General features: G+C 35.1%; 1 protein-coding gene across 6 annotated transcripts in view; it reads right to left on the bottom strand.

Annotated features, from left to right (window-relative positions):
* The window catches only part of WAC (WW domain containing adaptor with coiled-coil), a 71,154-nt gene that overhangs the window by 24,682 nt on the left and 20,939 nt on the right, over window positions 1–25,533 (bottom strand). For all 6 annotated transcript variants that reach the window (XM_004693053.2, XM_012732754.1, XM_004693052.2 and 3 more), the window contains exons 4-6: window positions 6,756–6,862; window positions 2,588–2,703; window positions 2,012–2,124 (exon numbers count right to left, since the gene is read on the bottom strand). In XM_004693053.2, coding sequence (XP_004693110.1) covers window positions 2,012–2,124; window positions 2,588–2,703; window positions 6,756–6,862 — 336 coding nt within the window. The remainder of the gene's footprint in view (window positions 1–2,011; window positions 2,125–2,587; window positions 2,704–6,755; window positions 6,863–25,533) is intronic.

Below are 25,533 nucleotides of genomic sequence, written 5' to 3'. Positions count from 1 at the left end.
ACACACACACACACACACACACACACACACACACACAAGAACTACAAAGTTTTAAATCTTACCAGGCACAAATACCAACATACTGGAAATAAAGGATAACTCTACCAATATCTGTCTGGATAGACAAAAGTAAGGCACGTAAATGGCTTAATAATTTTATTACTACCACAGTAAGTATAGCCTGGAGACCAATTTCAAAAAGGCAATATAGCCAAGGTCTTTTCACTTAAAATTCAAAACAGAATGATGTATGACATTCAGTACAAACAATTTGTACTGAGCCATCATCTGCATATTTAAGCTATCAGCTAAGTGGCAAAGATAATACTCATAACACTGTTTATAGTAGAAGAGTGGGAGCTACTCAAGCAACCATGGATGAAGGATTGCTTACAAATGAGGGCATACCAAAAAAAGCCCTACCAAGTAGTCAGTAAAACAAGCATAGATTATAAAAATGGAACGTATTATTTCTAGTATTACTGAAGTAATGTTTTGAAACAGTATAACCCCATTTTGGTATAAAACACATACAACATGTGTGTTTTTTGTACATTTATATGAAGTTAGAAAAAGTTACTGTGCCCTAACAACAAAAATTTTCCCTCTGATTTGTCAATAACATGCCTTACTTTTGAAATCTAGAACAAAAAATTTCTTTTTTTTAAAGATTTATATGCACACTGATGACTAAAAAACATAAAACTATTTCCTTAGAAAGGTACAAATAGTTCCACTTCTGTAATATTTTTTTCAAATCTCTACTACTGCAATTCACTTACTCTATGATGAGGAAGACGATTGTGGAAAATAAAGTGGATATACAGGATAATCTGATCTTTTATCCTCTCTGGGAACCCTCATTCACCAAAAGGAGAATCCTAGCTTGAAAACTAAAACTTACTAGCATTGTTGTAACGATCTGCTACTCTTTCCCAGCCCCAACTTCCCATTCTCCAAGTGGCTGTAAAGGCCCACAGAGAGCTACTTACTTAGCCCTTTATCTCACTCATGTTTATTGGTGAAATGGTACTGTAATCCAAGTCTTTTGTCTCAAAATACAATATTCATAATTTAAATTCAGAACATTTTCTAAGAAATAAATATATTTTGTGTGATATAAAAAATTAAATGCTCAAAAGAAAATAGCTGAAACATTGAGTCCTGTAGAAACCATACTATTTTTTCCCATCAAAACAATCGACATTCCAACAAATACATCCCATACTTTTATGTTCTGAGTTATAAAAGGGTTCAAACACTTAAATCTAAGAATTCTCAAAACACATCTTAAAATTCTTCTCAAAATTCTAAAATCTGATAAAAAGCCTAAGAACTTCATTTGACAGTCAAATTTTATTCCAAGCATGGGAACCCACTGGGAATAGAATACCTTTAGTTTCAAATTCAGTTTCAATTTAAAACACAAATGTTTTACCCATATTGTCCCACCTGGATAAAATCTGCCCTCAAACAACACAAATGCTTACAGTTTGACTTACACTTGAAGACCACCTTAGAATAAAAGGGCGGTAGTTTTCCATTAATTCAGTATGTTATACAGATTTCAGTGAAATTAATCTCCAAATATAAGGATAAACAAGCTTCTCACTGAGAACACGAAACACCAAAAAGGACTTTGATGTTACTGTGTGTGGTTATCATTCAATTATTAGACTGAAACCCAGTGCATTTGGAAGGGATCTGAATGTTCAGTTTAATAGGACAGAATGGGGGATGGGGAATTTTTTTTTTTTAAATCAATTCAAAACTTTTTTTTTTTAACCAACTCAACTGCACTACAACGATGCTAGAAAGGGATGAATACATGTGCAATATTCTACTTTTCAGAAACAAAATGACAGATCAAGGGATACAGTCAATATTAAAGTAAACCTCATGTTTCTGTTTGAGTTTATATATAACTAGTTATACATATAGATATGAAGTATATGAACTACAGGGATGAATCAAATACTATGCTGTTTCAAAGAAAAAAATTAATACTTACTTCCACTGGCAAATCCACTAGTGGCTGTTGCTTGCATCACCTCTCTTCTGTAATCTCTGTCTTTTGGGAAGCTATTAACTGCCATCTTGTTTGCTTCTTTTTGTCTCTGTTCTCTAAAAATAAAAATAAATTGAAATATCATAAAATTTTACACCAAGTACAATAAATCTACATATAATACTTTAGGCAAAATGTTCAACACAATGGTATATGGAAAATAAATAACTGTACATGGTCACTAATCTTATTTAGCTGGTGTGGAAGCAAAGAGAACATTAATGTTTCTCACTAATGGCAGTATATACTCATTTTTGTGCTATTAACTCCACAAACAAAATCCTGCATTCTGAAAATATATTTTACATTTATAAAGGGGAGCCTACTGCCCTATAAAAATGTTATAAAGAAGACATATAAATGCAGATATCCTAATTTTTCAAAACAAGGCCCTTCTAGACATTTTTTTTTAAGGAGGTATTATGAAAAATACAGAAAATAGGCCCAAAACCACTGAAATTAAAAAGGACCGTTGAGTGTCAGTATAAGGCATATACAATATACAGAATGTTTAAATACCTTTCAAGCCACTCTTTTGGTTTTTCCCACTGTGAAACTTCTGTTCGACAGTTGTAGTAGTACTTTTTCCCAGAAGAGCTAATATGCTCAGACCAGTCATCTGCAGAATCATAAGGCTTAAAACATTTTTAATAATTAGAAAATGTTAATACTATTTAATCACTTAATATGAAATACAAGAATGTCAAAGCATTCATATGGGAAAAGACTTATGTTATCAAAGGTGCCCTAATCAAGGATGCAATTATCTTCATAATGTATCTTAGGAGACATCAGTCTAAGAAAACCTTCAAAGATAACAATGAAATAATCCTATAAATGTCAAGTTAAACCGACTAATAAACATTAGTTTATCAGGCACAGGAAGTAAAATATGAAATTAACAACATCTTGACTTTATAGATGAGCATGATTAAAGCTCTCATTATCGTAATTGCTAAAATATACAGTTACATGGGGTGGAGTAGGGAACCTACTCTCAACTGGTTTGAAGACATAGAACATAGTTCTTTAAGGCATAAAAGTAATCATATATTGTGCAACAGACAACATGTTGCACGCTACTTGGTGGAAGAAAAGCACAAAAGTCTTTGCAAAGACAAAGCTGAGAATCTGTTTTACCTTCAAAGTCCTTAAGAGAGTCAATAATATGTAAAGTCAGTGACATCACTTGTTTCGCAGAAACTAAATCTGGTCTTTCAAAAGTTTTCAGGTACAGTGCCTTGTTATAATTTTATAGACTTTTCCAAATTCATTATAATTTTATAGACATTATAAAATTATAATGATTTTGGAAAAGTCAGCAAGGCCTAGTTTTCATGGAAGTTTTATCTCACAAAGTAAGACATTTTACATGTCCACACTGGCCACAAGAAATCTGGTAGAATCGTTAAGTATACTTTCAGATAAATTTCTTTACTGTTTAATGTTACATTTTGGCAGTCTATTCTTCTGGGTTCATCATGGTATGTTAAAAACCTAAGGAATGGAACTCTTACACCCTGCATGTTTTAATTTTACCAAGCTGAGAACTTACAAGTAGTCTCAGGTCACAAAACTATAATCAATGGTAGAAGAAAATCTTATCAGCACCAATTTTGGAAGTGCTGTAGTAATTTTGAGGGCAGTTGAGCAAATATCGTAGGTTTGGCCACATACTTATGTTCTCAGGTTTATATTTCAAAATAATGAAGTTATCAGAAATTAGTCCACGACAATCACGGAGTTAATTTTTTATCTTCTCAGCAGGCTGCATAAAGTTCTAGGAACCCAGTAACAGAAGGTCAAATTTTTAAAGGTCTCCACTGTCCACTCCCTATCTCCAAATTAATAGGCAAAATGGGTTGGTCAATGACTATTTCCAGAAGATTTGGCTTATTTGGCAATTACAAGATTACTGGTCTGGTAGGAAGAAGTAGAATGAGACTGGAGACAGATGGACAGATGACAAACAGTAGATTAGAGCTGTCTAGAACTATACTTTTCTAAAGTGATGATTTGTGAATTGTTGGTATATCTGTTCTGGGAGATAAACTGCTTTGAATCAAAATACTTATTAACACACTGCTTCTTTTTACCAAAAGTCTTTGCTTGAAAAGAAAAATTCAGCTCAACAGTATATTTAATTAACACGTGTGGCACAATCTTTAGAACAGTTCTAAGTTCACAGACCTTGAAGAGCACTCCTCAACAGTGCACTGATTCACCTCTCAAATCCTAAGTTACTTAACAAAATGTGTTCCAGAATTAAATGGACTCAACTTAATCTTCCCCATCTCAATATTATCTTTAAGAAAAATGTAAAGTGGAAAAAACCTTTTCAAGTAACAGCATAATTTTTTAAATGCTCATATTAGATCTTTCTATCCATTGTGTCCCAAGTGCCCACTGTCCCCCTCTCGTATTACTGGTATAACTGACAAATACAATTAAGTCATTTAAGTCGTTTCACATACATATATGAAATATATAAAGAAGTTAAGACAAAACTAAATCAAATCATGTCTCACCTGCTGCTCCCCTTATCAGTGTTATTTCAGTAAATATACCTGCTCTACTACCATCCCGTCTCTGGTGAACCTCTCTCTCACTGCTCCCCCACCACAACAGGCTTACACCCCAGCTCTTTCACACAAAAATAAGTAAGATTTTTTAAAAAAAAGTTAGCATTAGAGAAAAGGTCTGAGAGGCAGAAGAAGTCTAATAGTTACAGCTGGTTCCAGTTTCTAACTGTTATATTCCCCAAACCAGAATTGGCTTCAACAAACTACTTCAAAGTACTGGCCAACAGTTCTGCAGGGCTCATCCTCTAGGTTCTTAGTTTCAGATAACTCCTAGCTCTTCCTTTCCATTCTTCTTCAGCCCTATGGGGTAATATGTGTTACGTAAGTGATCCTTTTTAATCCTAGATATCACAATATCTATTTTATTATTGTCTGTTAGAAAAATAACTAGCATGAACTCTATTTTCCCAAGTGGACCCAGACTAATAATGCACTATATAAAACTTTCCTAAATTTTCTTTTACGAAATACCATTACTGCCTCAGTTTTCTGTGTAAATTTACTATCCACAGTTTCAACAAAAAGTAAGAAATATGCCCAAAGGGTCTTTCAATGCCAAGGATCACCCAAATATCAAGACAAAATCTATGGGATTCAACTACACTTCTACAACCTTATAGGTATATATTTCTCCCATAATCTATTTTCCATACCACTATCTCATAAATTTTTTGAATTTCAAATACGCTTTTACTTCCCTGATTACTTAGCATTGTCAGTGGGTTCTGCAAAACGGACTGTAAGCAAAACTACATGTAATGAAAACAGTGCATCAACTATTGATGCCGCACTATACTGTAGAAGAGGGAAAAAATCCCAGCTGACATTTTTCAAAGACCTGCTCTATACTGTCTAGTTACCTCCCAAGGTCTTTATATAAAACTTCATATATATTCCTTAACAAGATACATTAACTCCTTATGATCTGGACCCTATTTACCCCATGGTAGTAACCTTAGTTCCTACCATGTGCTTCTAGACTATCAAAAAATCCTTGTAGTTCTCCAAGCATGCCAGGCTGTTTTTCACATCTACAATTTGTAAGTTAAATGCAGTTCCTTTGCATTCTACACAATCTTCTTCAACTGTTACATGCAACCAAGGTACTTGTACTTTATCATTCTCACCCAATACAAGTCTCTCCCAGAAAGTGATCATCAAGTAACTATAACATGCACTGCTTTAACTACTTTGCTTCCAATACAAGTCCAAAAGTTCCTTTAAGATGAAGTTTCTGTAATACAACATTAGTTATATCAAATCTACAACCTGAATGAAGACCTTATTGCATTTTTGCAATGTATTCAAAATTCAACCTTGACTTTAAAAAATCTGAACTGGCTGATTAACAGTTACTTCTTTTTAAAAGTACATAAAATTCCTTACTGGGTTTCATTCCCTTGAGGCATAGGGACTTTTATTTTTTAATCACTAGAATAGAATATCACAGCAGAATATAGAATATCACAGGAGATGCTCAACAATGTATGCTACAAAAATGTATATAATGAACAGAGAGTAAATTGCAAACTAGCTACTTTAACTAAAGAAGTCTCAAAATCTGAAGTTCTGTGTGTCTCAGATGCTACAGAGGTGTAATTTTGCTCTGTACAGGAATGCTGTAAAACGTCAGGCTGCCATCTTTTGACTACCCCACTTCTACACACAAGGTATAGCTCATTAGTTCCAAGTACATTATATTGTTCCGAGTACATTATATAAGAAAATATCAACTTTAAAAATTCATTAGATAATTTAGGACCCTCCCTGGTGGAACAAGGGTTTAAAGCACAGCTTCATGATGTTATCTGCAGCTACTGCAGCACAAATTCAATCCCTGGCCAGGGGACCCACATGGCACGGCAGTACTCTCCTGACCCGACCATTGCTCCCCTCAGCAGTGTATTTTGTTGATCAGCCTGTTCTGCTCCCGGCTCTGTCTCTGGTGGATCCTCTCATCCCTGGCACTTCTGGCCTGTATTCCAGTTTTTGTATGCATAAATAAATCTTCTAAAAAATTCATTAGATTTAATAATGATGTCTTTTCTGTAATATATTCAAATACCCCCCCCCAGAACCAAAATTAAGTATGTTTATATACTTACTGCATCTGAAGTTTTGCTTGGATTATTGCTTGGATTAGAAGAATGTGAATTTGAACTATGAAGAGCACTGTGGTTGTGTGAATTTTCTTGTGGAGAGTAACTGGTCCCTTAAAAACAAAAAAGAGCAAAGTGCATTACAAATAAGTTTTTTGTATTTTGTGTTTCTCTCCTAATACATCATTATATATTCCCAAATCATTTTTTTACCATGATTTATATAAACATCAAGAATGAAGGCATGCACATTCACTCATATAAATTATTTGTGACCCTAACAGATGTGACTAAAACACACATAGACTACATGATATCCTATGGAACCATCTTATAAGCAAAACCTCATCTCCATTTTTTCTAGCAACTTCATAATAAAAATTTTGCTAAGGAATGACAAACATAGAAAACAAAAATTCTACTGTTAAGAGCTGTAAATCACAATGCCCATTTTTGGCAATTAATTTTCAATTTTTTAAAATAACTCCTTTGCTTTTTAGTTTTTTATCATTTTTACCAACAAAAACAGTTACCAAGTTGTCAAATCTTAGCAACAGTAGGCCCTTCAAGATGATGATGGCATTAGGTCTCCTAATAAGATTAACTCTGCCTTAAAAAAGCTAGTTACGGCCCTCCCTGCTGGCGCAGTGGGTTAAAGCACTGCACTGAGAAGCTTAGGCCACTTCTGCATGAGTTCGATCCCCGCCTGCCCTGGAGGAGATCCACATGGTGTGGCAGACCTCTCCTGCCCGCCCGCTGCTCCCCTCAGCAGTGTACTTTGTCGATCTGCCTGTTCTGCTCCCCGCTCTGCCCCGCTCTGTCTCTGATGAAGCCTCTCACCCTCTGCATCTCTGGCCTGTTCCCCAGTTCTGTATGAATAAATAAATAAATCTTTAAAAAAAAAAAAAGCTAGTTACTCATGAGTAGTCTACACATCTCAAGGATCATCAGAAATGACAGCTTTCATTGTTTTAAGTCAAGGTATAGAAATCCATAGATGCAAAAACACTAAAATGTTTGCCACAAGTCTAATTCCCAGTATTTAAATTTCTTTTCACAAGTTATTTTTAGCAGCAAGTAACAGAATTCAACTTTCTTTTTTTAAAGATTTATTTACTTATGCATACAGAACTGGGGTACAGGCCAGAGGTGCAGATGCGGTGAGAGGATTCACCAGAGACAGAGTGGGGAGCAGGACAGGCCGACTGATGAAGTACACTGCTGAGGGGAGCAGCAGGTGGGTCAGGCAAGGTCTGCCACACCATGTGTGTCACCTTCCCTGGCCAGGAATCAAAACTCATGCTGAAGTGGCTTTAACTTCTTAGGACTGTGCTTTACCCTGCTGCGCCACCAGGGAGGACCCTCAACTTTTTTTTTTTTTTTTTTTTAAACTGAGCTGACAATGGTGTGGAGACAGTATGATGTCTCACAGTAAGATAAACAAACACTGTAATTGGAAAGAACAACCTAAATTGTCAACAATTTAAGAATTAGGGGTCAGAACCAGAGTCAGTAGGAGGAGAAATGAAAATTTTATTTCATAAACCTACACTGACACAGATAGTTGATATATGACAAAGACAGTAACAGTAAACAATGGAGAAAAAAGAAGTTCTCTTCAACAAATGATATGGACAGCCATATTATGCAAAAGGATGAAACTAAACCACTATCTCACATAACACACAAAAATCAATTCAAAATGGAATACAGACTTAGATATGAGACTTGGAAACAACACATACAAGAAAACAGGAAACACGCTGCAACCATGACGTCAGTGGTTTCTTTAGTGACTCCATCAACAAGGCTACTTAAAGCTAAACAAGTAAATAGTAAACTGGCCTACATTAAGCTAAAAAGCTCCTGCACAGTGAAAGAAACTCATTAAGAGGAAAAGATACCCTGAAGGGGATAAAATAAAACCAAGTATAGAAACTTCCCAAGTGCTCAAGAACAGATAAATAAAAAATGTGGTATAAACACAATGGAATTCTACTCAGTTAAAAGAAAAGATGGAATCTTGCCACTCAGGACAAATGGATGAACTGGTGAGGATTAAACTAAGTGCAGTTAGGTGGAGAAAAATAAGTACTGACTCTCTAAAATATAAAGACACAAAGTAGGAACAGACAAAAAATAAACCATTGGAATCTAACTAAACTGAGGCTGCAAGAGGACGTGTGAACAGAGAGTGGAGGGGTCTAATGAACCATGGCAGAAGAGTTATCAGTGCCTTGTTGAGGACATAGTAACACACATTTGAAGCAGGAACCTATACTCTAAAACTTACAAGTTTTAAAGAAAACCTTAAGATCTTTGCAGAAATCCCTACTTTTCAGATAGTAAACTCATTACTAAAGTTTTAAGAAAAAAATTTTTTTAACAGCTTAATGGTCTACCACAATACCATATATACCATGAATTGTGATGTTCAGCTATAATGGAGTTAAAACCAATCTCACTAAAATGAACCCAAGTAATCTTTACGCGGCCTATCTGATATTTATTTGCACACATTTTTGAGAAAGATGGTCCTTGCTTAATCTACAAAATAACAATGCCACACTGAAGATTTGTTAAAATACACAAAACCACTGGAGATAAGTAAATCAGGGATAAGGTTTAATGATTTATTATGAGGTTAAAATGTAAAAATTCTCTCCTTTGGTGCTTTTCCTAATTATCAGCGAAAACACAAATACCAGGAAGCACTCCAATTAAATAAGCTTTTACCTCCCAAGGAATGGTTTATCATCCATCAGCCTGATAAAAGTTAACACACCGTTTTTAGGTCTAGTAGATGTATTTTTCAGAGGACATGACATCGTAATTACAAACCACAACTGAAAGTAGCAAGGCAGACTAGTCTCAGATGCAAAAAAAGGTTAAGAAGGAAGTCATTCTGAGGCAGAAACTGTTGAATTAGGACTCTATCCCACTTTATGGAACAGATTTATCTATATAACTAAGAAAATAAGGAACAAGATTAAGACGAAGATATTTTACCTCAGATCTTGTATAAATAAGTCTTTAAGAGGAAAAAAAAAGATGAAAGATATTGTAGTGTAGTGTAAGCATAAACTGACTTTATTAAACAGGATCCAAAACTGCAGAAAAGTTTTTATAAACCTCTTGGTATGGTGTGTCTTTACAGATGCCAGACTGAATGAAGGACAAATTTAGTAAGTGAAGCTACACAAAACTCAATCTCTATAAAGAAAAATAAAATTATCTTCCAAAGCACTCAGGAAGGTGGAGCTCTCATTTGAGTCTCAACAGTTCCCTCCAAAATTAAATAACAAGCAAACAGAAAAGCAAAGTGTACTCAACCACCCAGGGTCAGAGTAATGAGAATAGTCAGCTGCACTTTTCCAAAGTGCTGCAACACAAAATTTCTTGGAAGTCTTCTATTTTACCTTGAAAACTCACATGAATTTTTGTATCCTATTCTATAATGTACTTAAGTTTCTGGATAAGAACACACGTTTTTTAAATTAGTGGTGTAATGCAAAGTCGTCTTTTTAAGACAAAAGCAATTTGTGGATATAACTAATATTTAAGAGAGTAAAGGAAGGACCCACAGCGATTATTCATCCAAATGCTCAAAGGAGTAGGTTCTGTTTGAATCAAAGAATCTAAGTTGTTTACATGCTCCAGAGACCTTTATAGTCTGTAAAATACCAAGAAAAAGGTTTACTCCTGGCGGGGAGTGGTGGATCCATTAATGGAGGAATACTGCTTAAGATTGGCTGTAGATGACACACATTTAAACCTTGAGTTAGGTAAGTATCTCAAGCTTTTAAGGAAGAGATAGTACTGAAAATTACTTGGAAAGGGGGCAAAAGGAAGAATAACAGGGTTTCTGTAGTCAAGATACACAGTTCTACTTGTGCTCAACCCAAAGGTAAATATAAAATGAGATGTGTGACATGTTAAGAGATGCTAGTATTAGACTGAAGCCCAAGGATTAGCAAGCTACAACTTTCTCACAATGCATGTTTTTAAAATAGTTTTATCAAAACACAGTCACAGCCAACCATGTAAATGGCTACTAAACTCTTAATTATAAAATAATGAATGTGTGGCTTACAGAATTAAGTTATTTTCCAGCCCTTAAGAAAAAGTCTGTAACTCCTGAATTAGACATTAATCTGAGGATCAGTAACTAAATAACAACTCAAGATACTGACCTTTCTTCTGAATCTTCAACACTCAAAAAGACAGAATAATCTGTAGAGCCCTCAAAGAGTATTCTAGGAAATGGGCAAAAAAAAAAAAAAAAAAAAAAAAAAGCAGCAAAATATGACTGTCACAGCAGGAAATGTACATTAAGCAATTAGACAGCCATTTCAATTAGAAATGGGACCTTGAATATTAAAGGGATGTATATTTAGGTAGCTCTAGTGATCAAATAAGACTGGCAAATGCAGCTTTTCAAAAGGTGGAACAATAGTTACTCTGCTCAGGGGTAAAATATAGTTGTTTATTGTTATTTAGAAGATGATAACCACTAGAATTTACTACTAGATTTATAGTCTTTGAAATTAAGTTTCAATGCCTTTTACACATATGTAAGATATACCTGTAACACTAAAGATATCATCAAAGTTATCTACCACTCCAAACTGCTTTCCAAATTAATAAGAGCAATTAATAGTAGAACTAAATTTCAGCAATGGATCTCAAACTTCAATATATTAAAAAATATGCACCTCAAGGTTGAATATCACAGAGATTTGAAGTCGGAATATACGGGAAAGACTGATAAGCATTTCCAAGGTGGTACTTGGGAATGTACCACCACCTTGGTGTGGTCAGTACCCAAGTCACACTATTGTTTTCTGGTCTGAAATTGATATGAGGAAACTCCTCCACTACCAATGCCAGCTAAATGGGTATACTATTTCATGGACCACTTGTCAGGGAAGGGGTTCAAGCTCAGTGCAGGACTTCATGAGGTGTGTCTGTACACCTTCTTTAGGGCAGGGAACTCAGACTGTGATTGTACCTGCAACCGCCTCAGCCCTCATCAACAAGTCATGCTGAGTGGTCAGTCTAGAAACTACTTGATCTTATAAGCACAGGGCCCCAAATGCAGGAGTCTAGGGATCAGTGTAGGTCCAAGCCTACTGACTGGCTGGCTGTGGAGGCTCAATGAATGAATCCTGGTGAAGGATCAAGTCAAGTATGTTCCACAGCCACGTCCATGGCTACTGCCATGTCTATGAAGGTCATCTGTGCCATGAGACTCAACTAGCTCAATGAGGAGGGGGCCCACAGGCAAGGGGGGTATTAAGCAGGCTGTAGGCAGTGGGCAACAGTGCAGCTGCTGGCTTCTCAGAGACATAGTGGTGACAGTGAAACCTGCTAACCTTAGTCTGTGAAGGCATCTATTAACACTACTATAAAAGTTTTTTTATTTCCTCCTATTTCAAAGGGCATTAAAAATTAAGATTTTACAACAAAAGTCGTATCTGTAATGAGTGTATTTGCTATAACATAGTAACTTCCTGAAAAACCCTGACTTCTGTAAACTGCACGCTCAAAGAGATATTGTGGGAGAAAATGATAGGACCAAACCACTGAAAAATATACAACTTTATTGTAACAAGACAACTAACAAAAAACTTGAATAGCACAGCCAAATAGCTCAGCATGACAATAGGCTGCTTTAGGGGACATTAAAAAAAAAATAGGTTAGGATAGAAATTTGGCTTGCTGGGGAATAATTTCCCATGGAAGTCTGAGCAATGATGATGTTACAGTTAAACTGGATGGGAGAAAGCTGAACTTTCTCAGAGAGCCACGCAAGCCTAGGGGCAAAGAGCTGTATTTTCTTTAGGGACCTTGCCTGTGTCATGGCTAGTTGAGGATCGTTTCCTATATGAAGGTTAACCCTATTCCTGCTATTCTGATTCTCCTTGCCCAGAAAAAACATTCATGCATGACAACGCAACTTCAGTTTATGATTTACCAACTGTATGAGAGTTAACCAGTAATGAAAAGCAAAGTTGTAGCTAACTGGACTGTGTCTCTGGGGGAGGAATAAGCAGTGAGAGGCTTGCATCTGACAACCCTCTGCAGTTCAACTGCTCCCCCTAGACCGGTGCTGGCCAAACGGAGACTGGCTAGTCACAGAGAGTTCATCTAAATTAGGACTTGTTACATGTGTAAATGATTAAAATGCACACTGAGTTCAAAGACTTAGTAACAAAGAATGTAAAATACAGCACATTAATATTTTTATACTGGTAATAGAAACTATTTTTGACAAATTATCACTAGTAAATTGACCACTGTATGCTTGGCTCAATGGACAGCACTGCTCTATATTAAGGTACCCAGTGACATTTAGTGACAAGGGGCCAGATATGCCAAACTGTGCTGAGTACATTTCCCAAAGAGCTATCCCATGGCTGAAAAAAACTACTTACATTTAGTGGCACCTAGAACCTAATTCCCTTACTGTACTATCCTGAATATGTAGCTGCTATGAAAACAGTACTGTGTAGTATTAGTTTTGTTTTGAACTTTTATATGAGAATGTTCACCAATAGGAAAAAAAAAATCTCATCACTAACAGTTACACCGTATCTGCACTTCTATCTATTACAAATGACACCAAAGAGATTCCTTTAAAAGAGGATCCAAAATTATCAAACTAGCAGAGATAAATGTAAGCAGTTCTCATTTTTATTACTAGTTTGTTTAAAAAAGCAAAAGTACTGTTCACAGGATGACTATAATTGCTGACATTCCTTTTAGAATTTTTTGAAGATGTTTTAAGATGTTACAACTTGTGCTCTTGCATATACAATCTTCTGTTTTAGTATACAGGCACTGACTTCAATTATGTAGCTTAAAGGAGTACTGTTATGAATAGGCTCAATATTTTTAGTAGTCATACATTTTTAGTAGTCACAGATTATTTTGTAGAATTATGTATTACAGTATATCTTTTGGAGCTATCTCCTGTCTTTTCTACTTTTAAATGTACAGGTAGCATATATTATTTAGGTACAGGCTAGGAATGGAAATTTCTAAAAAATATTTAAGGGGAAGGTACACACAGCATACACAAAAACTAATGCATGTTCACAGACCTAAATGCAAACTGTTGAAACTCTAACACGAATACACAGGTATAAATTACCACCAAAAAGTACAAGCTAACAATGAATAAATTGGACTTTGTCAAAATCTAAAACCTTTGTACTTCAAAGGACACCACCAAGAACGTGAAAAGACAATCTAGAGTGGGAGAACGTACTTGCAAATCATTATGTAAAAGCCTATTATCTGTTCTATTAAACAGGAATTCTTACAACTCTCTTAAAAAGGATACAAAACTGAATTTAAAAATGAGTCAAAGATCTGAACAAACATCTCCCCAAAGACACACAAATGGCATGAAAATATGCTCAGTAACATTAAGTCATTAGGGAAATGCAAATCAAGGATGCAATGTGATACCATTTGATACTCATTAGGATAGCTATTATAAAAAAGATGAACTATATATAACAAATGTGAGGGTGCACAAATGCTGGAACCCCATACACACTGCTGCCATGAATATAAATTACTTAATGCTTTGTGTGGCAGTTCCTGAGAAGGTTAACCTTTATCCACATGATCCAGTTCTATTTCTTGATATATCCAAGAGAAATAAAAACAAATGTATTCACAAGTTCCAAGCACATTATTCTTAGAACAAAAGATGGGAACAAGTCAAATGTCTATTCGTTAACAAATGAATAAACCATAGTACATGGAATATTTTTCAACAGCAGAAAGCAATTATTGCTGAATTAACATAAGTGAACCTTGCAAATATGCTACGTGAAGTCACAAAAGGCCACAGAAGACTCAGTTCATGTGGAACACCTGTAATAGGCTAATGTAGAGATAAAGTAATGATGCCTAAGTCTGGAGGCAAAGAGAGTGGTTTCGAATAGTGATAGTAATTTTTTGGAAAGACAGGTGATTAAAATGGTTTAAAATTACAGTAATGGGCATACACTGTGAATACAATAGCAACTACTGATTTTACAATTAAACTGTAGGTAAAGTAAACAAGAATAAAACTGTACCAAAACAAAAAACCTATCATAGCTTACAGATGACTGATTGTCTAGTTTGGATAAACATTCTTAATCATCTCAAAATTCTAATCCGATGAACTACTTTGCATAGAAAATGTTACTTGATAATGTAAATGTGGAAAAACCTATATGATGATATTCTCTTAGAGAAAATGTACACACTTTATTATATAATCCATTTATAGGAAATGTCCAGAATAGGTATCTAGCAAGACAAAACCAAGTGGTTGGTGAGTGGAGTACTGAAGTGAAAAAACCAGAGTGTAGGTATAAGCCGACGAGGAGGTAGAAGATTATAACTACATGGTACATTAACTACGTGTCAATTTTCTAATTAGCAATATAAAATATTATTAAAGGACTTGGAGGCTGGTTCTAGCCAAGAGGCTAACCACAAGCTATCTTGACTTACCCACACCATCATTTTTCACTAAGGGATTAGTGATAACTTTTACAATTAATATTTTTATCCTCCCTTTAAGTTATAAGGACTATATTAACAAAGTAACAATAGAAGTCTAGATGGCTAGATGGTGGCAGATCTATGGGGAAACTAATCACCATCCAAAAATAAACAATGCAAGAAAACTAGGAAAAGAGCCAGCACACTGACAATAGGGAAAAAAAAAAAAGAAAAAAAAAAAAAGGTATAGAGTATTCTAACTGCCTAACCCAAGATCTAGAGAGAGCAGGATATTCTTGTTTGCTTAGGAAAATTACCAACATACGATCCTTGACTGTTTAGTGATCTTAGGCAACTGATTCAGATCCTCAAAGGGCACTGAGCACTATAAGGCTGTACAGAATTATTACAGGAGTAAAGATCTCTTTGTTCTTAAGAGATTCCAGTATAAACGCACTTTCTATTTCTAATTCAGCTCCCACATTCATTCTCATCTCCATTTCAAACACTTACTGAGAATGGAAAAAGCCATCAAACCCCTCTGGCCTCCACTTCAGTCTCAGCAGCTCTCAGCACCTTGCTCACTACACTTTTTAGTCTCTAAATACACCTAGTTCTTTCTAACCCCATATCCTTCAAAATCCTATCTTCTCTCACGGCGTTCCCATTTTGGCTCACTGCTTTCTCATTTTAAGATCTTCAGGTCTCAGAATATAAATGGTAAATCTATTAAGAAAAAGCCTTCCCTGACCCCAATCTAAAATAAAACCCCATCATCGTACACATCACTCCTTAATAGATTTTTTATGCACTGTAATCAGACTACACATCGCAATGCTCCCTGTATGCTGTTTTTTAAGTTAGTTAAGTGACCATTCTAAAGAAGGAAAGCATTTCTTCATAAGAAAAATGTAGGGCAATATGAAAACTAACAAGAAATTTAAAAGTTTATCAAGTAATCATAAGATTCACAGACTGAGTAGGAAACCAAAGTCTCCTCCCCAACCCCCAATGGATCACTGAAATTGTGGGCAGTACCAACTGTGTGTGTGCTCTCTCTCTACACACCATTTTTTTCCCTAGATATATATACATATGACAAAGTTTAATTAATAAATTAGGCATAGTAAGAGGTTACCAGTCACTAACAGTGAAACAGAACAATTCTAATCACAGGGCAATGTGACAAGAACATGAGGTTCCTATTAGATAATAAAGAGGGTAACACTAAGTTAAGCTGAAGGTCCTTGGAAGTCAAAGAAAAAATTACATTTTATATTCTTGCCAAGGTATTCTCAAAATTATTGAAGAGCCTAATTTTTGCTTTGGAGGTTTATATTTTTAATGCTTTTTGAACAACAATGGGGCTTGGATATGTCAGGATATTTAAAATAAATGCATGAACAGAGGCCCAGTTCTTAAAATGAGAGCCTATTGCAGTAAGGGTACAGGAGGGTTAAGAATAAACTCCCTAAGTATAATGGACCAGGCGAGAAAATAATAAGAATAATGAACAGCCATATACCAGAGACATTTTGGGGGGGAACGGGGGGGGAGTGCACGGGACTATGGTGATGGCACACGGGTGACTTGGTGATGGGAAACCCACGGAGGGGATTACAACTGAGATTGGGAAAAAGAAAATGTACAAAATGATGTGAAAATAATATGTTATATTATTTAAAAAAAAAAAAGAATAAACTTCCTAGTCCAGCCACATTCTTGGAACTGTATAGTGTCATACAGCATAAACGATTATAATGCAGACAATCTTTGTATATTAGTGCCATATAGTGATTAAATGTCACTTGTTAAGTATAACACGTTTTTAAAAAGGTTTAAGAATTATAATAGTGTTACTTCAATAGAAAATTAAAGTAGAAAGTATATACAAATATTTAAAACACTTGTTACTTGCAACATTCAATGAAAAGATCACTTAATACTATACAACTTAAAACAATTTCTCTACCCTCCACTCTATTACATGTACAATATGATATAATTTCAAGAAGTGCTTTGCCCAAAATAATGAGGAACGGAGAGGAAAATAATGCAGGATATTAACAAGTAGCATTATTTCAAGGAAAAGATAATTTCTCTTACAGATGAAAATTTAATAGTTTTGTGTCTCTTAATAGGGACACATGCACAAAAAAGAGCATTTACTCTATTCTTAAAGTCCATGTTTCTCCTGAATAGCCTTCCTTTTTGTGTGCTGACATGATTTATTTTTGCAAATAGTAATAGTGACTGGTAATCTAACAGGACATAATTTGTACTCAAGTAAGTCCGCTTTTATCGTAAGATTGCAGAAACTGTTTTTATCTGATTTTTAAAATAAAAAACAAGTATAATATTATAACCAGAAGCTACAGAAAAACATCAGGAAAGATTATACCCTACAGGCTTTTTCCCACATGCACATTTAGTACTCAAATAAGGAATCAAACTTTACAAATGGGTTTTTTTCCTACTCAACATCTAGGAACATCTTCACGTTAAGTAAATTAAGTCTGGCCCTCCCTGGTGGCGCAGCGGGTTAAAGCACAGCACTAAGAAGCTAAAGTCACTTCCGCATGAGTTCGATCCCCGCCTGCCACGGAGGTGACCACATGGCGCAGCAGACCTCTCCTGACCCGCCCGCTGCTCCCCCTCAGCAGTGTACTTCATCGATCTGCCTGTTCTGCTTCCCGCTCTGTCTCTTGGTGAATCCTCTCACCCTCCACATCTCTGGCCTGTACCCCAGTTCTGTATGAATAAATAAATAAATCTTTTAAAAAAAAAAAAGTAAATTAAGTCTAGTCACATGTTAAGTAAGTCTAGTTCTACACAATCACTTTTTTTCCTACACAATCACTTTTAATGGTAACAATATAGTCCACATTGTATGCATATACCATAATATGTAATCTGCGAGTCATTAATATTCTCTATATACGATTTAGCAGGTATGGGAATTTCCAGCCCACATAAAAATGAAACTAGTAATATCTAACACTGACAAGAGCCATGTAAAAGTTAGGAGACTATTTCTAAACTATCTCTAATGTCAGTAATTATTGGAATTTTGTATTTTAATAACTAAATGATTCAGACAGCACAAAGACTATATTATGAAAATTATACTGAAAGCACATCTTCAGCAAGATGTCAGTGTAAGAATGTTTTCGTATTTACCCTCTATATCTACCTAAGTTAATTTTAAAAATAAAAAAGGAAATTTAATCAACTCTAACAAGGGTACAGTCTCAAAGAAATGTACTGGTATTGACAAAGTTTCTAAAAAATTATTACATACCAAATATACAAAAATACTAGAAAGACTCTATATAGCTCCAGTTCCCTCCCTCTAAAGTCTGTTAAGATATATTTTGGAAACGATGGCACACAGAAGAGGCAGAAGAGAAGGGCTGCTTGGTTCAGTAAGTTAACTTTTTGGGCCTTTTAATTAAATAGAGGACTACCTGAACCAAAGAGAGCCCCACATCGCCAGCCCCTAATAAAACCTCCCATTATCTCTTTCCTCTCTTGGACTTAGATTGGACCACTAACTTCTAAGGTTACAACTGAAATAGAGTTCAGAGTAAGAAATAGAATCAAAGATGGTAATCACAAACATGTACACATGCTGTATGTATATATAAAAATATTACATACATGTATTCAAAAAGCTGAACAGGTAACTTTGCTCAAAGGAAATATAAAGAAACCAACTTACAGAGTGTTACAAAAATCCAAGTTGGGTGTACATAACATAAAAGGGTATAAAAGTATTTTGAAAGCAATCCCAGGACACTAATAACTTTTTAAACAAATTCTATTATACCTCAAAATGTAAACTGAACTCAAATTCTATGACACAACAAAGAGGTATGGCCATACAAAAGTGGGTTGGATGAAGGGCGCTGGAAATTACTTTAGCGAAATCTGAGCTCTTCAAAGAAGCAACATCCTTATTAGAAGTAGAAAAACAATCAACATTGTTGAAATCAATGTCAACTTAATACAGAACTGAGAAATATCACTGCATATACAGGACAGAAGAACAAAGATCAAAGCATAACGATTAAGATGCCAGACATGAAAGGTGAAAACTTCAACATATACATAACATGTGTCAACATATGAAAACTGGTGGCTGTAAAGAGGAGAATGGAAAAGGACAACATTCTAGAGCATATAACAAAAGACTGCTTTCATGAAATAGAGATCTCAATCTGGAGAGTGAATAATAAAACTGGGATATATCCTCATGTTCTCATTTTAAGCATAAAGGATTCTTAAAAGCATCGAGACAGCAGAATTATGTCACTTAAAAGCCAATAAATGTGGCCCTCAGACTTACACAGCATGACTTTTATGACCCACAGCAACATTAAGTGTTAGAGAAGACATGTAATGTCTTAAGAGAAAAAGAGCTCTAGATCCTAGAGAATTATTTTTCAAATATGACATTCATGAGTAGCAACAAGAGAAAGAATTCAAAATTTAACATCTTTATTAAAAAATGAAAGCACTCTAAAAGAGGGGTTAGTGAACACAGACTAATATAATTGTAAAATAAATTAATGAAGAAGCTTTTTTGAAGATAAGCAATGTGCACTGCATACTTCTAAATTCTGAATATCTGGGATCAACTGTCATTTATTATTACCAAGTGTTAATTTGCTAACTCTGTTTTGGGCAAAAAGAACATTATACAGTGAATGTTAATTTACTAAAATATATTCTTTAAACTTTTGTTGAAATTTTTTTACATAAGCAATCTCTATTAACACATTCACATGCATATTCAAACACACACAAATCCACACCCTCATGTAACAAATACTTACTGAGCATTTACTGCATACCAAAGGTGGTAAACTGAGACACTTCTTAAATAGAATTCTTAATCCCAAAGCATCATTTAACAAGTGTGTTTAACTTCCCATAGCCAGGTTCAAGAACTACCAGTTCAATACAGCTCAACATACATTGCAACCAACTACAATGCACCTCTTCACACATCCTGAATCTTCAAAGGCAGATTAAGTAACACCCCGTAATGTTACAGTTGACTGTATTTTATTCTATTATAAATTTACTGATGATGATAGATCGGTCTAGTGCTGTTATTTCAGATTCTATATATTGTCACAGCTTTTAAACACTAAATTTTAGGTCTTCAAAATGGAGTAGCAGTAAAGTGTACTTCTGTAAAAATAAAATATGTAATATCTCCAGCATCTGATAGGTCAAAAATAAATTACCTTAAATATACAGAACAAATATTACCAATTACTGTGTGTGCTCCACAGATTGTACTGACCAAATATGAAAAGTGGTTTTCCCAGAAAAATTGTATTAATTTTCTGGTATTTACTATCACTCCCTATTAGATGCAAATATTAAAACATTAAATTACTATCTAGTATAATTACAGTTCCTTAAAAATTTCAGTTTTTGTATAATGACCTACAGAAGAATGATTTTTTGAGAGACAATCCTGACAACAATAAAGTTAAAATAGTTTAAAAGGTCCAGACAATGTGCAAAGATTCTCCTGATTCTGTTATTAAAAAATTATAACTTACTGGCCCTCCCTGCTGGCGCAGTGGGTTAAAGCACAGCACTGAGAATCTAAACCCACTTCCGCATGAGTTCGATCCCAGCCTGCCCCGGAGGTGACCACATGGTGTGGCAGACCTCGCCTGACCCACCCGCTGCTCCCCTCAGCAGTGTACTTCGTCGATCTGCCTGTTCTGTTCCCCACTCTGTCTCTGGTGAAGCCTCTCACTGCCTCTGCGGCTCTGGCCTGTACCCCAATTCTGTATGCACAAATAAATAAATCTATAAAAAAAATTATAATTTACCCTATGACTCCAGCAAACATACCACAGTTGACCATTAGTAGTCACATTAGTTACTTATAAGATTACTAGTAACTACTGCCAGTCAAAACACAAGACAGATAATCAAAATTCCTTGTGCTACTTTTTATAGCCACAGCCACCCTCTACTTTTCCGTTCTTCCCTAACCTCTCATCACCACTAATTTGTTCTCAATCTAATTTTGTCATTTCGAAAAGGTGCATAAATGGAATTTCAGTATGTAATCTTTGGAGACTGATACTTTCCCAGTCAGCATAACTCCTTTGAGAACAAAGAAAGTATCTACCAATAATGTGATACTTAGATGTACATACTTTTTTTTTTTGTATCAGTCACTGAAGGATACTTGGGTTGATTAGTTTTTGTTTACTTATCAATACAGCTGTATTCCTGAAAAGACTTCAATATGAAAAAATCTTCATTTCTTTAACTTTTTAATGAGATCAGGATAGGGCCAGTAGATTGTGTAAATGTCAATTTCCTGGTTATTATAGAATATACTACAGTTATGCAAGACATTACCTTTGCAGCAAACTAAACAAAGGTTATCTGGATTTCTTTGAGGTTTTTTTAAAAACCAATACAAGTAACCCTACAATTAGCTCAAAAAGTAAAAAAAAAAAATTTCTTTTAAGATTAAACCCAGGTAACTTACTTTGTAACCCTTCTAGTGTTAATGAGTAATGGTAGTGTGGTTTTATACTCTCATTGCCATAATAAAGTCATGACTTGCTAACAGTGTTTCACTGCCTGCCGCCTCTCACTACCCTCACTTAGTTTCCATTAATGTATGTTAGTCACTTCTGATTTGCTGACCTCCACTTTTCTATGATTTTTCTTTGAATTCTGTCACCAGGACATAAGCACTAAAACTTCCTCCAAAGCTGTCATTCTGCTTCTAGAAATACCACTGTTAGCAATCAACAAACTCCACATTACAATTTTCATCCCTGTTGTTCTTGCCCCTTGGATTTTTCCCATTTTTAAAATCACTGCAGATGAGGTAACACTTCAAACGTTTTTACTTTTAATTCCTTAAAAAAACAGGAGAGTTTCACGTGTGATGCTATCATTGAATTGCCATAAATCTGGAAAAGTTAATTAACCCAAAAGGGCTAAGGTATTTGTCAGGATACCAATCCTATTTTCTTCCCAAATCTCCTAAAACACTATAACTGAACATGGCTATAATTAAAACAAAGTAATGAACATTAAATATTACTAAACATTACAAGTATAAGAAATTAATTGAAAGGAGTGATGCTGAAAGACTCCCCTTGTATAAATCCAAATATTTTTACTCAAACAGGTAACATTAAGAAGAAAGCAAATACAAAACAACAACCACCACAAAATATAAATGGATAGCTGGGTGGTTTGTTTCAGGTATCAGGAGCATTATTCCATTTTATCCTCAAGAAAATTTTTGAAGGGGTTAGTAAAAGTAGCTATTTTACAGTTAAGGAATTCAGGAAAAATTTCAATGAGTCCAAAGCTATAGAGTTAACAAGACAAATATAACTTAAGATTCCTGCCCTAATTCTACATTTTTCTGGCTCCATTGTGCCACAATGCCATTAATGCAACAATACTCACATAATCAACAGTACAAGATAGTCAAATTTAAACTATTCATAAACTGTACCCTTTCAAATAAGGGATAGTAAAATGTCTCAAGATTGTCAATTTCACAAGTTTTATTCATTTTTGTTACATCTTTATTGTCTCCTAACTGTAAGTTCTTAAATTTTATTCAAATTAAGTCAACTATTATCCATTATATCATTTACTTATTGAACCTTCACGTCTAATATGTACAGCATCTAATATGTACAAGAACAATATATAACAGATCAAAAAAATGATGCTTTATGTGGTCAAATCAATCACTACTCAAATTAGATTTTTGGTTAATGTCTGGCCTTCAGGAATCAGAGGGGGAAATAATTCAGAGAATCTTTGAGAACAGAACTAATTTCAGGTGTCTGCTGCATATTGTTTATGAGAATCAGTTCCTATCTCTGCACCACATCCCTACCCTTTATCCCAAACCATCCCTCAAAAGATTCTTACTCAATAATCTGGAGCTGTAATATTTTACCCACCATTCAACCTAGGGAAGGAAACTTTAAAGTTATGTAATCCTTGTTTCTCCTCTTTGGCTCAAATCCCATTAACACATATGCCCTAGTGGAAATTGTTTTACAACACATTTTAAAAGTGAACTTTGCTTTTTGAGTTAAATTTTTGTCACAAAAATCTACAAACACAAAATCAAAGCTGAAGAAATACATAGGAATGACAAACAGCAAAATCATGCCAATTCTTACAGCTGAAAGGGTACGAGGTACAGATTATTTTACATTACTGTTCTTTTAATTGACATCAATTCATGTTAGCAGAAAATAAGGTATTTTGAAAATAGTTAAAAATCTTTATTTTCAAATTGAAATCTTACTGGAAAGATAAAGAAAACAGATGAAATAAAACTGGCCTCACCTCACTGTTCCTACTAACAGTGACCTTACAAATACTTTTGCACAACACCCATAGCACTGAAGGTTACAGTCTGAAAGCAGTAAAGAGACCCATTTAACTACTACAGTTCAAATAAACCTTCCGATGTTTAACTTAAAAATGCTGTGGCATATCTCTCAGCTATAATTAAGTGGCAAATAATCAGTATACACACTCTTAACAGTAATAAGTCGCCTCACTTATTATCAATTAAATGCTAATGCTCAAATCTAAATCCAACCCTTTAATTTGTATATATAGTCTCAATACAGCTTTACCAAGTGCCCCTGAACTGGTTCCGTCTGTATACAATATGCTTCAGTGGCTCCAGTTTAAAAAAAAAAAAAAAAAACCCTTCCACTTAACATATAACCTACCCTTCTCCAGCCATAACTTACTCCAGTTCTACTTCCCTCTTGACTAGTAAAACTACTCTATAACAAAATACTTATGTTCACTCTTCATCTATTCACTTCCTAGAAACTCTCTTAAATCTACTGTAATCAAGACATACATTTCCCCACTCCACTGAAACTGCTCAAGGTTAATGTGCTTTGGGTCACCAGTACTCCAATTACTCAATCACCTAACAGAACTAGACACAAGTAATCAAACATTCTGTAAACACTTTTTTCCACTTAGCTTCTAGGAAATTCTCTCTGGGTTTTCTACCTATTCCACTGGCTCCTCCCCTTCAATCTCCTTTGCTAAAATTTGACTTCTAAGCATCAAAGTACCACAACTCACTCCTCAACCATTCCTCTGTGGCAGGAATGGGCAAACTTCCTGCTGGTCAAACTCGATCACCCCCATGCCTTTACACAATGTCTAGGGCTACCATTTGCACTACACATTGGGAAGAATTGAGTATTTACAGGAGTTGCAATGGCTGCAAAGGCAAAATGTTACCTAGTCCTTTACTGTTAGCTGGTAGACCCTTAATGCTTAGTCTGGATGAAATTTAGTCTTATGGTATTACCTGCACTCTATCTGCTGAAGATGCTGCTCAGTCTTCCTTACACTTCAGGCATATAGTTATTTGCGTACTCAACATCTGGTGCCTAAATAGGATTCTCAGATGGAAGACACTCCCCAACTAAAACTTCTGATTCTCGTCATGTACCAAAGCTTTTAGTTCTACAGTGTTCATAGCAATAAATGACAATTCCAGATTATAAAAACTAAAAGTTTTATGTTAATATTGTAAAATCACACTCTTCCTTACTATTTTATCTTTTTATAGACATTGAGGTACCATGGGCAAGTAACAAATTACACAGGGTCTATGGAGCAAAGAAACAATTTAACATGATTATTTCATTGACCATACACTGATAACTTGGAAGGTAAAAAAGGAGAAAGATCATTTAGGAGGCTCAACATTGGCTTGAACAACTGGGAGGCTGTAGTTTCTACTTAACATACAGGAAACTGCAATAAGCAGGTGTGAGAGGAGGAAGAGAAGCCGAGTTTGGGACACTAAATGTCCATCACCATAATTAAAGTGTTACATGTGGTAACAGATGTGTGCTAGCTAGTCTAAATTAAGGGTTGGAAGGTTAGAGGAAGTAACTTCCAAATGGAAGCCTGAAAAATAGGAAGAAATTAATAAAACAAAAGGGGCTAGAAGAGAGGGTATTTCTAGAAAGGAAACAGCATGAGTGAAGTACCCCAGTGTGCCTTCCAACCCAAAGCACAAAAGAGAGAGAGATAAAACTAGCTATACTTTATCTTAACATTAGTGGGAAGATGCTGAAAATTTTTTTACATAAATGAGCAAAATGCTTTTTTAAAAAGTGGGTCTGGGGGCCCTCCCTGGTGGCGCAGCGGGTTAAAGCACTGCACAAAGAAGCTGAAACCAGTTCCTCATGAGTTCGAT

The sequence above is a fragment of the Condylura cristata genome, unplaced genomic scaffold, assembly GCF_000260355.1.
Source record: "Condylura cristata isolate star-nosed mole 26May11 unplaced genomic scaffold, ConCri1.0 scaffold00035, whole genome shotgun sequence".
Taxonomy (NCBI): domain Eukaryota; kingdom Metazoa; phylum Chordata; class Mammalia; order Eulipotyphla; family Talpidae; genus Condylura; species Condylura cristata.
The sequence above is the reverse complement of the archived record's forward strand: the minus strand, read 5'-3'. Positions and strand labels throughout refer to the sequence as shown.